Source organism: Cricetulus griseus, chromosome 6, assembly GCF_003668045.3.
Source record: "Cricetulus griseus strain 17A/GY chromosome 6, alternate assembly CriGri-PICRH-1.0, whole genome shotgun sequence".
In the NCBI taxonomy this organism is placed as follows: Eukaryota; Metazoa; Chordata; class Mammalia; order Rodentia; family Cricetidae; genus Cricetulus; species Cricetulus griseus.
In genome coordinates this window covers 134,850,396-134,864,756 of record NC_048599.1, presented here as the reverse complement: position 1 = coordinate 134,864,756, position 14,361 = coordinate 134,850,396, and the positions used below count along the sequence as shown (strand labels likewise).

Here is a 14,361-nt window from a genome sequence, read left to right as displayed (position 1 = left end):
TGATGGTTTGTTTACTGTGGGTATTAAAACACCAAGTAAAATCTTTAAATGGATGCTGTTTATTTTATGTCATTAAACCTTAGTACAGCTACTGATATTGCAGCTTCATATTAATAAATGCAAAATTATTGATTATTAATATTTACTTAGCTTTCAGTTAAATCACTCAAGATTGAATAGTGACAAAATAAATACAGTGTGATAATCCTAAGTATGAAATAGTAGAAAAGCAAATGAATTGTTAGAGTAGGTAACTGGTGGCACATGTGAGCAGGAGGGAGAAGAATGTTCTGGTTAACCACCACTTCTGCAGTTTGGTACATTTACACTGAGTTGGCAGGGACCTAGCTAAGCTGTAGCTTGGTAACTATTGCCTCCTTGTAGTCTGGATGCCCTTCTGTGGCCTGACATTCTTGAAACTGGGCTTGGGTTCTTCCCACCAAATGAGAAATTGAGATTTTAGGGTGCTTTTCACAATGGTACACATACTCGCCAGTGAAGATTTAATAAGCAGGGAATTTAAAACGAGGGCATCCTGACTCCAGACCATGAATACTGCAGTGAGATGAAATGAAGATGCTATTTAGAAGGAGAAAGTTAAAAAGGATGTTGTAAGAGATAGGGTTGTAAAAACATCAAAAAATGCATAATACAAAATCCTGCAAACTGTTGGCTATGCTTCTACTACTTAAATACAAGCCCACTCAGGTCTCTCTTTGAAATGTGCTCATTACTTCCCTTTCTTTTACTAAATAAAATACAGCTTAAATTTTTTCTCATCTGAATTCCTTTTGAAAAGACAGGAACTGAGATAAATATTTACTTGACAATGTACTTTTTAGGATAACTGAGTAATAAGATAGCTGTCTTCCATAAATCCTACTTTAAAATCCACAATATTTTGTACTTAATGATTTTGTAAGCAAATTAGTATTTCTCCTAAATGCATTCATTTACAGTTTCTTCATTAGCTAAAGCAACAGCTTATTGATTTAAGATAACATTAGTTCAAAACAAATTTTCTTGAGCTTCATCCGCTAAGTTACAAATATCAGGTACTTACATCCTAAATAACTGGAATAAATATTTAATGATTGTTTTTCTTTTGGGTAGTATGCACTGGAACGGCTGAAGGTCATGTGTGAAGAAGCTTTGTGTAGTAGCCTCTCAGTAGAAAATGTTGCTGATACCCTTGTCCTTGCAGATTTGCACAGTGCAGAACAGTTGAAAGCCCAGGCAATAGACTTTATTAATAGGTAAGCTATGCTTGCGTTTCATTGGATATAACACCTTTAACATGTTTTTCACTGGACTTTTCTTAATCCCTTTTTAAATCTTCAATGCAGGTGCAGTGTACTTCGACAACTTGGGTGTAAGGATGGGAAAAACTGGAATAACAAGTAAGATGGCATTAGTTTTACTCTGCATTAGTTCAAAGAAGTATTTGTAAAGCCTTCTGCTCATGAACAATAAGTGTAGCTCCTGATGAAGCTAACTGCCAGTTATTTAAAAAGTAATATTTTGACTGATTTTAGTGGATTCCTTGTAGTGTGTGGCCTTTCATACAAACTGGGATGGTGCTATGAATTTCTTCAATACATGCACTCATTTCATAGTATACAGCTGAGTAAAGGCATTAAAAGGTTGCTACAAATCTGGCCTCTGTCCCTTCAGAAACATTAAAGAAGGCTACGTCGTTAAGATTTGCCTTGGAAGTCTCTAATTTTGTTCTTGTTCTTGTTGATTTTGATAATGTCTATTGATTGAACCATGGATTTCACGTGTTATGCAGAGACTCTACCACAGAGCTACCTGAATCTTAACCCTTTTTGAAACTTAATTTTGAGGCAAGAGCTTGGTAGGTTTTCTAGGATAGCTTCAGATTTGATTCTTCTTGCCCCTAGTCTCTTAAATAGTGAAGATTACAAACTAGGACTTCACACATCCATGAAACTCATTTATTTTTGCTTGTTGAGCTTATTGGTTTGTTTGTTTTTGAGTCTAGGCCTTGCTGTGTATTCTAGACTGTCATCAAGCTCAGAGACTTCCTGTTCTACCATAAGAGCTAACTCACTACTATTTAGATCAGCGAAACACCTCGAATTATACATTAAGATGCCTAATGTTGTAGAGTGTGCTATTTGCTAAGAGATTGGAACATTGCTAAGTCCTGCTGATTCTAGATCTTTATATTCAAAGTATTGGAAGTGATTTTCTACCTTTTTCCTTCTGTTTTAGAGTATTGTTTATAATTGTTTGTAAAATGATAATTTTTTGTAACATTTTGATTAGTTTTACCTATAAACCTCTAAATTTTGCTGCTTTTGAAAATTATCAAAAGTTGACATATTGAGTTACAAGTCACTGTGGGATGTCTAAAACAAAACACATTGTTGTGTATGGCAGGGGATGGTTGATAAAAGAAAATTTAAAAAGGAGGCAGTATTAAAGACAATTGTTCACTTCTTTCCATTGCATTTATCTGTTGGTTTTATATTTGTTTGTAAACTTTGTTATCTAAAACTAAAGCATTTTACTGCTTTTAAATCTGTGGGAGTCCTGTTTATTGACCAGTGCCACAGGGTTATCAGGGTGTGAATTTAACTTTAGTTTTAGCTTTAGTTTTATTTATTTTTTTTGAGATGTATTTACTCTGTTAAGAAAATACTTCAGACAACTTTTCTTGTATTAAAATATGATTTAATTCTATACTTGTGTGTTATATGGGCAGACATTCAATAAATACCCACTGAATCAGTAAAAGAAAAGGTTAAAGTAAATTAATAAGTGGCAATGTGATCTTAAACAATAGTTAAAATTTTAAGCAATGATGGCATAGTAGTGATGCTGGGCAAAGAATATTATTTTGTTAATATCATCTACTATTTAGCTCACTGTACTTAACTTTCATTATATTTTGAGCACTTCCCTAAGGTACTGCATATAAAATGACATTTGATGAATTGTCTTTCTTTTTAAGAAATTGATATAATGAAGATAGATATACCATGTACCCTTTTATTTTAAAATGGTGACGATAGAAAAGGATATGTACAGGTACTTGACTAAGCCCTGGAATTTAGGAATGGCTTCACAGATCAGGCTGAACTTCATTTCAAAACATGAATAAGAGGGAGCAGAAGTAGTAAAAAGGAAATAGCAGACATGATGGACTGAAAGGGATTGCATGAAACAATACATAGTGTGTAGAGGTGTATAGTTATTTGTTTACTGAGTTTGCAGAATACTATTGCTCAGTACAGAGAATATAGTATAAGCATAGCAGGTTCCCCTCTATACAAGTAGTTTATGGTGTACAGAAGATTGACTAAACAAGTAATTGCAATGAATTAGGGAATCTAGTTTCATTTATATTACAGAAAAGCAGAATAAAGGGTGTGTAAAGTAGATGGATAACACATAAAAGCTGGAGAAAGCAAGCAAAGATCAGATTCTGAAAACCATGCAGCATTAGGACTTTTGACAATGAAGTGAAGAACAATGATTCTCCAGTAGTGGTTAATATTAGCCTCTGAATGAACAAGACAAGTCTTCCATTCTTAGCAGGCTGATAAATGGGAGCTGGAAAACTGGAATAATGTTGGTATTTGTGAAACAAGATTAAATTCAGGTAAATAGAAGGTACAGAGGAGAGGAAGAAAGGATAAAGAACTAATATGACTCTGATTGCTTATTGAGAGCATGTTATACATATAGGACACAGTAAGAAAAATAGTAGCAGAGTAATTGGAACATAGAAGTGGGAATGGAAAGCAATAAAGAAGATGGACCCACATTTCTCGTTTTTAAAATGTAGGGAAAGGAAAAAGTGGAGTACAGTATAATATAGTCATATTCCTGTCACTACAGCAGCGTCATAGAAGCTGCAGTAAGAGAAACAACATCTAAGATTAAAGACAAATTAGAAGAATTTGATAATGATCCAATTTTAAGATTATAAGGATTAATTTATGGGTTTTTGTTGACTTTTAGAATTAAAATGGGACTTTGATGCTTAGAGGGCTGGTTCTAGCATGACTTCCAGATACTTAAATTAAGTCACTGGGCAAAGGTGAAAGCTTCAGCCAAAATGAAAGACAAACAATTTGAGACTTAAGGAGAAAGATGATAAGTTCTCATGTCATGGAGGCTGTATTTGTGAGACTTGAGACTCATTCAAATGAAAAGAGCAAATGAGTCGTGGTGAATCTTGTGGGGAAGCACTAGGATTTAATTTATCAGTAGCTAACTACTGGCCACCAGGATTAGAAATGTGACAAACAGGTAAGATTAAATGCATAGTCTAGTGAAAGAAGAGTGTGAGTGAAAAATTGGAACTCTGGAGAAACCCTGTAGGAGGGAAGAAGGGAAAACAGATGGAGTACTCAGTCCGAATAGTGAGAGGAGAGCTATGAGAACAACTGCACACGTGCCAGGTTCAAACTTGCAGAACAATTTTGACAAACATGCTAATATCATAAGGATAAGGTTTTTAAAAACTTCAAATGAATGTATGGCAAGAGGTAGAGCAGTATCTAAAACTTCAAAATCCTCAAATTAAAAAAAGCAAACTGATAACTCAAGAGTGTAGTTGAGATGCATTCTAATAAACATCACTTAATATCTTCTTTTTCAGTCAAGCAACTGACATCATGGAAACATCAGGCTGGAAGTCCATGATTCAGTCTCATCCTCATTTAGTGGCAGAAGCCTTCCGAGCACTAGCATCTGCACAGTGTCCACAGTTTGGTATTCCACGAAAACGGCTAAAGCAGTCTTGAGTCTTCCATGGACAGTAGGAAAATTGATTGCCTTTACTCCCCAGGTCCAGAAGGATTCCAATACAAACCATAAGCAACAGTTGTTTCTGTCTCTTGTCCACAGAACAGAAGCTAGAAAAGCATATTGATTGCTTTCAGGTGGATAAATTTATGGTTTATACTTCAGCTTTAAATCAGACTGATTAATTCACTTTAAGGCCTTAAATTATCTTCAGTGACTTCTCTTGTTCGTATAGTAGTTTAATTTTTTTATTGTGCCTTGTCAGTTTGCCAAGGCTATGCAGGATTGCACTAGCTCCACAATGCAGTAATATTGATAAATGAAGATACTGAGTTTAAAAAGGATCTTCCATTATTTTGGAAACAAAAGAATTTTATAGGTTTTGTTCTATGCATTCTCCAAGTTTAAAACTAGGTTCTCCTGGATTTGGAGATTGCCAGAGGTGGCTCTAGTCTCAGTTCTGTAGATACTTAAAGAGCCTGTTACTGTTGAGGTAAGTGATGGCCATACACTGCTCTGATTAATTTATTTTTCATTTTATAGAGCAGATAAGCAATGAGTTGGCCTAAACTTCGTAAAATTTTTGGTGTTTATCTGTATATTATCTGCTCAAGAAACTGGGTTTATGTTCATTTTCAATGATTGAGAAATGATTTGAAGTTAAGATTTCAGTAAAAGAAAGCATGGTTTTTGCTAATGTTTTAAATTTATAATGACTTACATTTGAAAGAATAATTCAGTAGATGTTAAAGTCAAGATGACCAAATGTACATTTCATGAGTGGGCCAATTAAGAAAGATACACACACATATATATGCACTTTTAATGTGTAATTTTTCTATGATGAATGGTACATATATATTTTCTTCCTTTTGAGGGGATTAATAAGGTATAATTATGTTTTAGCATTTTAAAAAAGTTTATATGACACATGGAGCCAACTTGGATGTTTGTAATAATAGATAAAAATATGCTTGGTTATAGATAAATTGATTTGGATTTCAAATAGTCATTATAGAATTTATTACTGATTTATCACACCTTGGAAAAGGCACCTAACAACAAATGAGTCCTATACAATCTGCTTCCTTTTAAAGAATGGGTTGATAATATTAGCCTGTGGGAGATGCATGAGAAAGTAGAGAACCTTCTGAAAGAGACAGCCACACTAGGAAACTTTATTTCCCCTTGTTCTCTCCTTGGTGGCTCATTTACTAACTAACCGTAGACTGATGAAATTTTGCATAATGTGAGCAGGATAAATGATATCAACTGTTTTTCATGAGCCAGTTCTTTATTATGAGTTTAGCTTTAAACACACAAATGTTTGGAAGTTGATAGTTGTTGTGAGATATATTTTGATTCATTGTCCTACAGAAGCAGAAGTGTGCTTTCCAGGTAAAGACAGAACACATTACTGGAAAAACAGGTGCATAAGCCTGTGTGTTTGCATATATAGCTTTATCCCCAGATTACAATTTTGTGTAATATGTTTATTTAGTCTTAAATTCAGGACAAAAAATTAAGCTTATGGTTTTAAAATAGACTTTAATTTTACTATAGCTTTATTGGATGTTAAATGAAGCAGTCCTAAAATAAATACATTGCGAAAATACTGTCAAAGAAGCATAGTTCTGCAGAGCAAAGATTGTATTTCTAAATATTTGAGTTTTGAGTTTTTGTTGTGTTGAGTTAAAATGGAACGAATTATTTGTGATAGAAGAAAAGTTTTTAACAGGCAGTGGGCTTCACCTTGTATAAGAGAATCATGACAAGGAAATATTCCCTTAATTTCACCATTATTTGAAGCCCATTACATTAACATTGTAAAATTTTAAAACATTCATGCGAGTGCACGCATGTGCACACGCACACACACACACATATACATATATACACTTATATGCGTTTTCATACAAGATTTTCCCATGATCTTACTATAAAACAAAGTTTCAACTGAGCTGTGGCATACATTGTCACATATCATAAAAACACTGGTCTATATACCACACATTGTAAACTGATTCTCATTAATTTGGTCTACATTTCTAAACACAGTGAAATCAGTAGTAATACCTGATTTTGTTATATATAGTGGCCATTATTAATGTTTATTGATAATCCTAAGGATTTTCCTATAAAGATTTTTGTTTTTATTTTGCTAACATATTTTCTACCCAAAATGCTGATCTCTAAAACTATCAGTGTTATCTGAAATGCCCACTTTTTCTGATGATACAATACCCATCATTATACTCACAGAATCATACAATGTCTTATTTTTTTATGTGTATTTTAGTAGTATAGGTTCTTGAGTCAGTGATAAAAGGCTGTTAACCCATTCTTATTGCAGAGCATAATAGTATTTTCCCCACCTACCCCCCCATTTTTAAACTATATAAAACTTGGTCCAAATAGGTACGAATTCTGTCTGATTCAATCTCTGCCTTTTAAGTTACCAGTTTGCTCTTACTACCTTCCAGTCACCTAAAGAAAGCTCTCCTCACAACACAAGAAGTGGTTTTAAATATTACAATTCACAAAGGTAGCCATTGGAAAACTGTTCTTTAGACTGAGATTTAGAAACACTGTTATTTGTGCCTTTTTCATTTATTACTTTTAATGTGTTTTGATATTTGAGCACAAATATGAAGGTGCCATAATATGGCTTGCTGATGTTACCTCCTTAAATACTTCTGTGTCACTGTCTTCAAATAGTTATGGAGAACCTTGAATGAAATGTCATTTGTGTGAGGTATGTATGTGATTGTGTCTATATTCCCTTGGGCTGTGTGTAATCTGTTTAAGAATGAATTTATGAAAATAGGAATTAGTTAAATGTGCTGAAAGTTCAGATTAATTGATGTATCTCATTTAAGTGTGCTTTGTTTGAGAAGACAATGGATTGCCAGAAGACAGTGTAATCCTCAAAAATGTGACCAGCATTCTGCATGATAAAATAGGAAAACAGTGCTGTTTTAGGATATCAAGTATAATTAAGTTTTAAAATAATTGCTTTAAATATCTTAAAAGTGTCATGAGCATTATTGTTTTATTTTTAACTAGATCCAATTGAAAGTTTAAATTGTTAAAAATATTAATTTGCCCGTTTATAATTTCTCATATAAATTCTAGATGAATTTTTATATATATACAGTTAGAGATAAGGGCTTTGAGAGTGGCTCAGTGATAGAGTACTTATCAACATTTGTGATTCCTAGGTTGGATCCACCAAAACATACCAAAAAATGGGGAATCAAAGATAGTATTTATTGTTAGAAAAAATATAGCAAAGACTATAAGTTTTATGAAAATCCAACCAGCAAGATTTACTAAAAGCCACATTCATGAAGAGGTAAACTAGCCTGACTTGGACATGCCTAGTCTTAGGTGGGTGGATGAGTGAGTTGTTTCAGTGTTCTCAGAGTATAAATACAGCACTTTCAGCACACATGCGAGTATTTTGCAAACCTTTTTATATAGAGATTGTGAGCTCCAGTTTAAGTGTTCATGAAATGATGTAAATGTTAGGTCTAGCTGAACAAATACTGAGTGCCTCAAATGCAAGACTTCTTCACTAGGAATGAAATCACACTGTATCTTCTGATGTTGTATGTGAACTTTATGTCTGAGAAGGAATACTTATATTTAAATATTTTCCTGTTAGTAAAGCTTATTGTATACTATAATATAGTTAATTTTGCATTGCTTAAAAATGAAGTTGAGCCCATTTATGGAAACAAAGTTCTGCTAAAATTATTTAATTATTAGTTCTGCAGGAAGTTGACTTCAAGATTCAGATATATAAACATTTAACTTTTCGGCCTTTATTTAATCAATTGGTGTTTTATGATGAGATACATACTATTTGTGTCTTGATGTTGGAAATAGATTTTGTGTTTCAGCACGTTGAGTTTAAATAAAATTGTTACTACTTATTCAGAATTCATTTGGTTGTTTGGGTTTATTCGAGTCTTCTCAAAATGTCTGCTTTATTGTACTGCTTTAACATGAAAATTTAAATTTTACATACTATATGTCTTCTACACAGGGAAGCTTGTATTTTTGACAGTTTTAAATGTTTACTGTGTTAAAAGGCAGGCATAGGCAGCATATTCATTCCTAAACCAACTCACTGAGAGTAAGAAAGTGCTTAATAGTTGTGGTCATGGTGTCAGCTAGAAGGACACCATGGGAAACCTCCACATACCCAACACCTGTGCAGATATATGCACATATACCAAATTCTTATTAGGATTATAAAATAGAACTTTTTCTGTGCAAGTATAATCAAATAATATAGAGAGGTTGGAATGCAGACTCAAAAATGAACTCAAAAGAGCCTTTCACTCATCCACTGCTGCAGTCAGCCTGCTTGAGAATGTTGCGATTAATGTTCTGTTATCTGCTACCTCAGTGGAGTCCTAAAGGACCAAGAGTAGTATTTTCTTTGTTCACACTTATTTTAAAAATCATTTGTTTTTTGAGATTATAGTTATTATTACATCTTTCCCTTCCCTTTAGTCACTTAAAAATCTCCTTGCTGTTTATCAAATTCCTGACTTGCTTTTCCATGAATTGTTGATACATATGTGTGGGGGGGAGAGGGGTTAGTTGGAATGGGGGGTGTCTCATGAATACATAAAAATAGCCTACTTAATCTGTATGATGTTACATCTATGTGATATAGACATTTTCAGGGCTGACCATTTGGTTTTGAATAACCAATTGGAGTGCTCTTCCTGGTTGAAGAAATTTCTCCTGCTCTCAGCATTCCATAGTTTCAGTAGTTTTTTGTTTTGTTTTGTTTTTTTTCTGTGTGTGTGTGTGTGTGTGTGTGTGTGTGTGTGTGTGTGTGTGTGTGTTAGGGTTGAGGCATTCAGGGCTCCACTCCTACCCCCATCCCATCCAACATGAACCACATTAACATGTCTGTTGCTGTTCTTTTTCAGCTCTTGCCTAAGCAGTCTTGTTGGTGAGATTTAGTGGCTCTAACTTCTGATATTTCTAGAACATACAATCTCACAGCAACTTCCTTGATCCTCTGGCTCGTAACAATTTTCCACCTCCCTCTTGAACCACGATTCCTCAGCCTTAGATGCTCTAGTTGTATTGTAGATGTATCTCTTCAGACTGGAATCTACAACTGCATCTTGATTGGTTGTTGTTCAGTTGGAGTCTCTGGCTCACCCTTGCACTGTCCAGGAAGCCCCATTTCTGTCTCTTTTTCCAAACCTGACCTGCTTAGAGAGTCTTTGGACAATGGAGATAGACCAAAAACCCAGTTCCACATTATTGGTAGCTATTGAAGCTTCATCCCTTGTTGGGGCCATTCACCCAAGTCCCTGCCTAAGCACTTGCCTTTTGACCATACATAGGCACAAACCCAGATTGTGGCAGACAAGTCATTACCCCTCACCTGCAATCTATAAAATGTCTATTCCCTGTAGGCCCTGCTCCAAAAGATGTGACAGACTTTGAAGATCCCCCATGGAAGGCCTCGCCCTCCCTGTGGAGCAAAAAGGGGACTGGACAGAGGGTTGGTGGGGTGCATGGTAGGAGGTCAGGGAGAGGGAACTGGGATTGTAAAACAAGATTGTTTCTAATTTAAATTTTAAAAAAGAGAGGAAGAAAGGGAAAAAATGTTCATTCTTTGGCTCACATGCACAACTTCTCTGGCCTTATTCTCCAGTGTAGTTTTGCTCAATATAAGAGTTGTTACATTTTTCCAATTCTGTTTGATCTGCCTTACTGTGTAGAGAAACTTATTATGGCAGGGGGGGGGCGGGTATTAGTTGTGGTTTGCTTTAAGAGTCTCCAAGTCTGTTTGAAAGAGAAGTTTCCTTGATGAGAGGTAAAGATTACACTTAACCTGTGGGTATAAGGACAAATGTTTAGAAAGTAGTTATGGTTTATGCTGGTTTTATAAAGTGATGACTGTACTTTCTTCAACATCTATCTCATTAACCCTGAGCAGTTGTGTAAGTTTTCTAATTTGAAAACTATTCCTCAGGAAGAAGGCATTTATCTAGGTCAGTTCCAGCTCAGGTTCCTTTGGGCTCTTTGTCTGGAGTAAATGATGTTACCAACAATAGAGACTTAATTTCAACTCTGGGGGATAACCAAGGGCAATAGCAATGGCTATTAGAGTGTGTGTAATATAGCAGTAGTTTTCAACCTGTGTATCACAACCGCTTTGGGGATGGAGAATAACCCTTTCCAGGGTCACCTAAGATCATCAGAACACACAGGTATTTACATTATGATTTATAACATTAGCAAATTGTTATATTGTGAAGTAGCAAAGAAAATGAATTTACAGTTAGTTCAGGGTCACCACAGCATGTGGCACTATGTTAAAGGACTGTGGCATTAGGAGAGTTGAAAACTACTGTATTATAGTGTTTTGGGAGTATATTGGAAAACCCTGATGAACAACTCAAAAGAGGACTTCTCATGCCAGGTGCTAATTTTTTTTGTAAGAGGGTCTTTGGATCTTGGATAGAGAGAATTGTCAGCTCACATAAACTCTTTTAAACCATATATATGTGTTTATATATAGTTAATGTATTTTTAGGTAGTTAATATTATTATTGTTTATTCAGATATCTTTGCTGTTGTTTTACCTTTCTCCCTCATTTTGTATTTATCTCCCTGCTACTCCCTAATCAGAGCCCCTCCCAACTCTGCCTCATTTCCCTATCGGATAACTTGTACCATGCTACTGCTGTTTCTGTTGCTCCCCTACCACAACACTGGTCCCTTTTTAACCTTCCTGGTTGCAACAGTTACTCCAAGATGTATTCTCACAGTTAAATGAGAGAACATGTGCCTTCCTCTTTCTGGGTCTTCCCTATCTCATTCAGTATGACCTATTACAGAACCATCCATTTACATGCAAATTACATGAACTAGTTTTCCTTATAGCTGAGTAGTATTTCAGAATATATATGTGCCACATTTTCATCATCCATTTGGTTGAAGATCATTAAGGATGTTTCCATGTCCTAGGTATTATGTCTAGACCAACAGTGAGGATGGCTGAATTAGTGTTTATAGAATTTTGAGGCTTATGCCAAGGATTGGAGTAGCTGGGTCATATGGTAGATTTACTTTTAACTTTTTGAGAATTTTCCGCACTGATTTCCAGAGTGTCTAGACCTGTTTGCAATCCCACTAACAGTGCCTGCCCCTCCACTATCATCCTCCACCATTTGTTTTGTTGTTGTGTTGAACTCTGTCATTCTGACTGGGGTAAGATGAAATCTCAAAGTTATTTTTGTTTGTATTTCTCTGCTTGCTAGGGGTGATAAACATTTTTGGTTTCTGGTGTTGTTTTGACTTTTTTTTTTTTTTAGTTCTTTTTATAGTTTGAATATTAATCCTCTGTCAGATGCATAGGTAACAAAGATTCTTTCCCATCCTGTGGGTTTCCTCTTCATCTGGTTTATTGTTTCCTAAATTGTGAAGAAGCTTTTAAATTTTAAGAAGTCCCACCTGTGGTTCATGACCTTAATTCCTGGGCGAATGAAGTCTGACCCAGACCGGCCTTTCCTACTCATATATAATGTAGAAAGCTGCCTGTGTTTCCTTCTGGCATTGTCAGGATTAAAGATTTCACATTGAGATACTTGATCATTTGAAGTTGAATTTTTGTGCAGGCTGTTAGGTACAGGTCTAATGTCAGACTTCTGCATGTGGATAGCCAGTTTTCCTAGCATAATTTGTGAAAGGTATTGTTTATCATAAGTGTATGTTTTTGACATCTGTGTCAAGTAATAAATGGCTGAAATTATATGTACTCATGTTTGAGTCTTCTGTTTTGTCACATTGGCCAACATGCCTGTTTTTCTGCCAATGCCTTACTGGTTTTGTTACTATGAATCTCTTATGAATCTTGAGAAGTGAAATGGTAACTCTAGCATTGTTCTTTTTGTTCAGGATTGTTTTGGCTATTCAGAGTCTTTGGGAATTCCCTATGAATTTTAAGATAGTTTTTTTTTTTCTACTTCTTTCAAAAAGTGAGATAAGAATTTTGATTGGAATTGCAGTGACTCTGTAAATAGCATTTGGTAAAATAATAATTTTCACAACATTAATTCTACCAATCATGACCATAGGATATCTTTCCATTTTCTAGTTTATTTCTCTTTCTTTCATAAAATTTTTATTGTAAACATCTTTCACTTCTTGGTTAGTTTTTTTTTTTTTTCCCCTAGATATCTTATTATCTTTGTGGCTACTGTGAATGGGAATATCCCATGATCTCTCTTTTTTTTTTTTTTTTTTTTGTATGCTTGTTGGTGTATAGAAAAGCTATTGATTTGTGTAAGTTGATTTATGTCCTGCCACATTGCTGAATGTATCATTAATAGAATTTTTCTAGTAGAATTTTTATGTTCTCTAATGCGTAACATCATGCCATCTGCAAATAGAGAATGTTTGAATTTTTCTTATTTTGTAAATCTTCAATTTCTTTTTCTTTCCTAATGCTCCAAACTAGTTCTTTGAGGTTCCTGACCCTAAGAAGATTCATTCAAGTTTTTCTCCATTTAGGAAGATGTTGGCTGTGAATTTCCCATATATGGCTTTTATTGTGTTGATGTATGTTTCTTCTGTACCTACATTTTCTAGGACTTTTATTATGAAAGCATGTTGGCTTTTGTAAACACTTTTTCTACATCTGTTGAGATGGTCAAGTGCTTTTTGTCCTTAAGTATGTTTATCCGGTTTACTACATTTATTGACTTGATCTGATGAACCATCCTTGAATTTCAAGAGAAAACCCACTTGGTCATGGTGGAGAATCTTTTTGATATATATCTGTAATATTTTTGCAAGCATTATGTTAAACATTTTAAAATCTGTTTACTGGGAATGTTTACCTCTAGTTTTTTGTGGTTGTTGTGTCTTTACATGCATTTGGTGATAGAGTAATAGTGGCTTCATTGAAAGACTTTGGGAATACTCCAGTGTGTGTGTGTGTGTGTGTGTGTGTGTGTGTGTGTGTGTGTGTGTGTGTGTGTGTGTGTATGTGCTTGTAGATATTTGAAAGTCTACTCTAATTCCACGAATCCATCTGGACCTGAACTTTTTTTTTTTTAACTTGGAGGCTTTTTATTAGTATTTCTATCTCCTTATTATTGTGAGTCTATATAGGTTGTTGGCTTCTGCTTAGTTTCATTTTGATCATTTGACTGAATTTAGAAAATTATCTATTACTTTTTGGTTTTCCAACTTAATGGAGTGCTGGTTTTTAATGGATTTCCTTATCACTTTCTGAATTCCTTTCTTCTCTATGTGAGAACATGACAGCCAGCCTTAACCTGATGTCACAGTGTTTTACCTAGAAATGAACTGCTCTATCCCAGCTATTCAAGTGCTCAGACTAAATAAATGTAATATAGAGCCAGGTGCCTGGGAGATCCTAGTAGCCTGCAGGTGATATAAGAATTTGATAATGGGCTGTGAGGTGTTACCATCTGCCTTTGAATCTGTACACTCACTATTGCTATAGAAAAGGGATGCAATGGTCTTTTTATTACATGTAGTGGGAAAGTAAGAAACAACTGAGTGAAA

At 34.8% G+C, this 14,361-nt stretch overlaps 1 protein-coding gene across 2 annotated transcripts in view; it reads left to right on the top strand.

Moving 5' to 3' along the window:
- Spopl (speckle type BTB/POZ protein like) overlaps positions 1-8,731 on the top strand; it is a 58,629-nt gene extending 49,898 nt beyond the window's left edge. For both annotated transcript variants that reach the window (XM_027422774.2, XM_027422775.2), the window contains 3 exons: positions 1,114-1,256; positions 1,347-1,400; positions 4,637-8,731. In XM_027422774.2, the coding sequence (XP_027278575.1) occupies positions 1,114-1,256; positions 1,347-1,400; positions 4,637-4,781 (342 nt within the window). In that variant the 3' untranslated portion in view covers positions 4,782-8,731. The remainder of the gene's footprint in view (positions 1-1,113; positions 1,257-1,346; positions 1,401-4,636) is intronic.
- Positions 8,732-14,361: the final 5,630 nt, after the last annotated feature.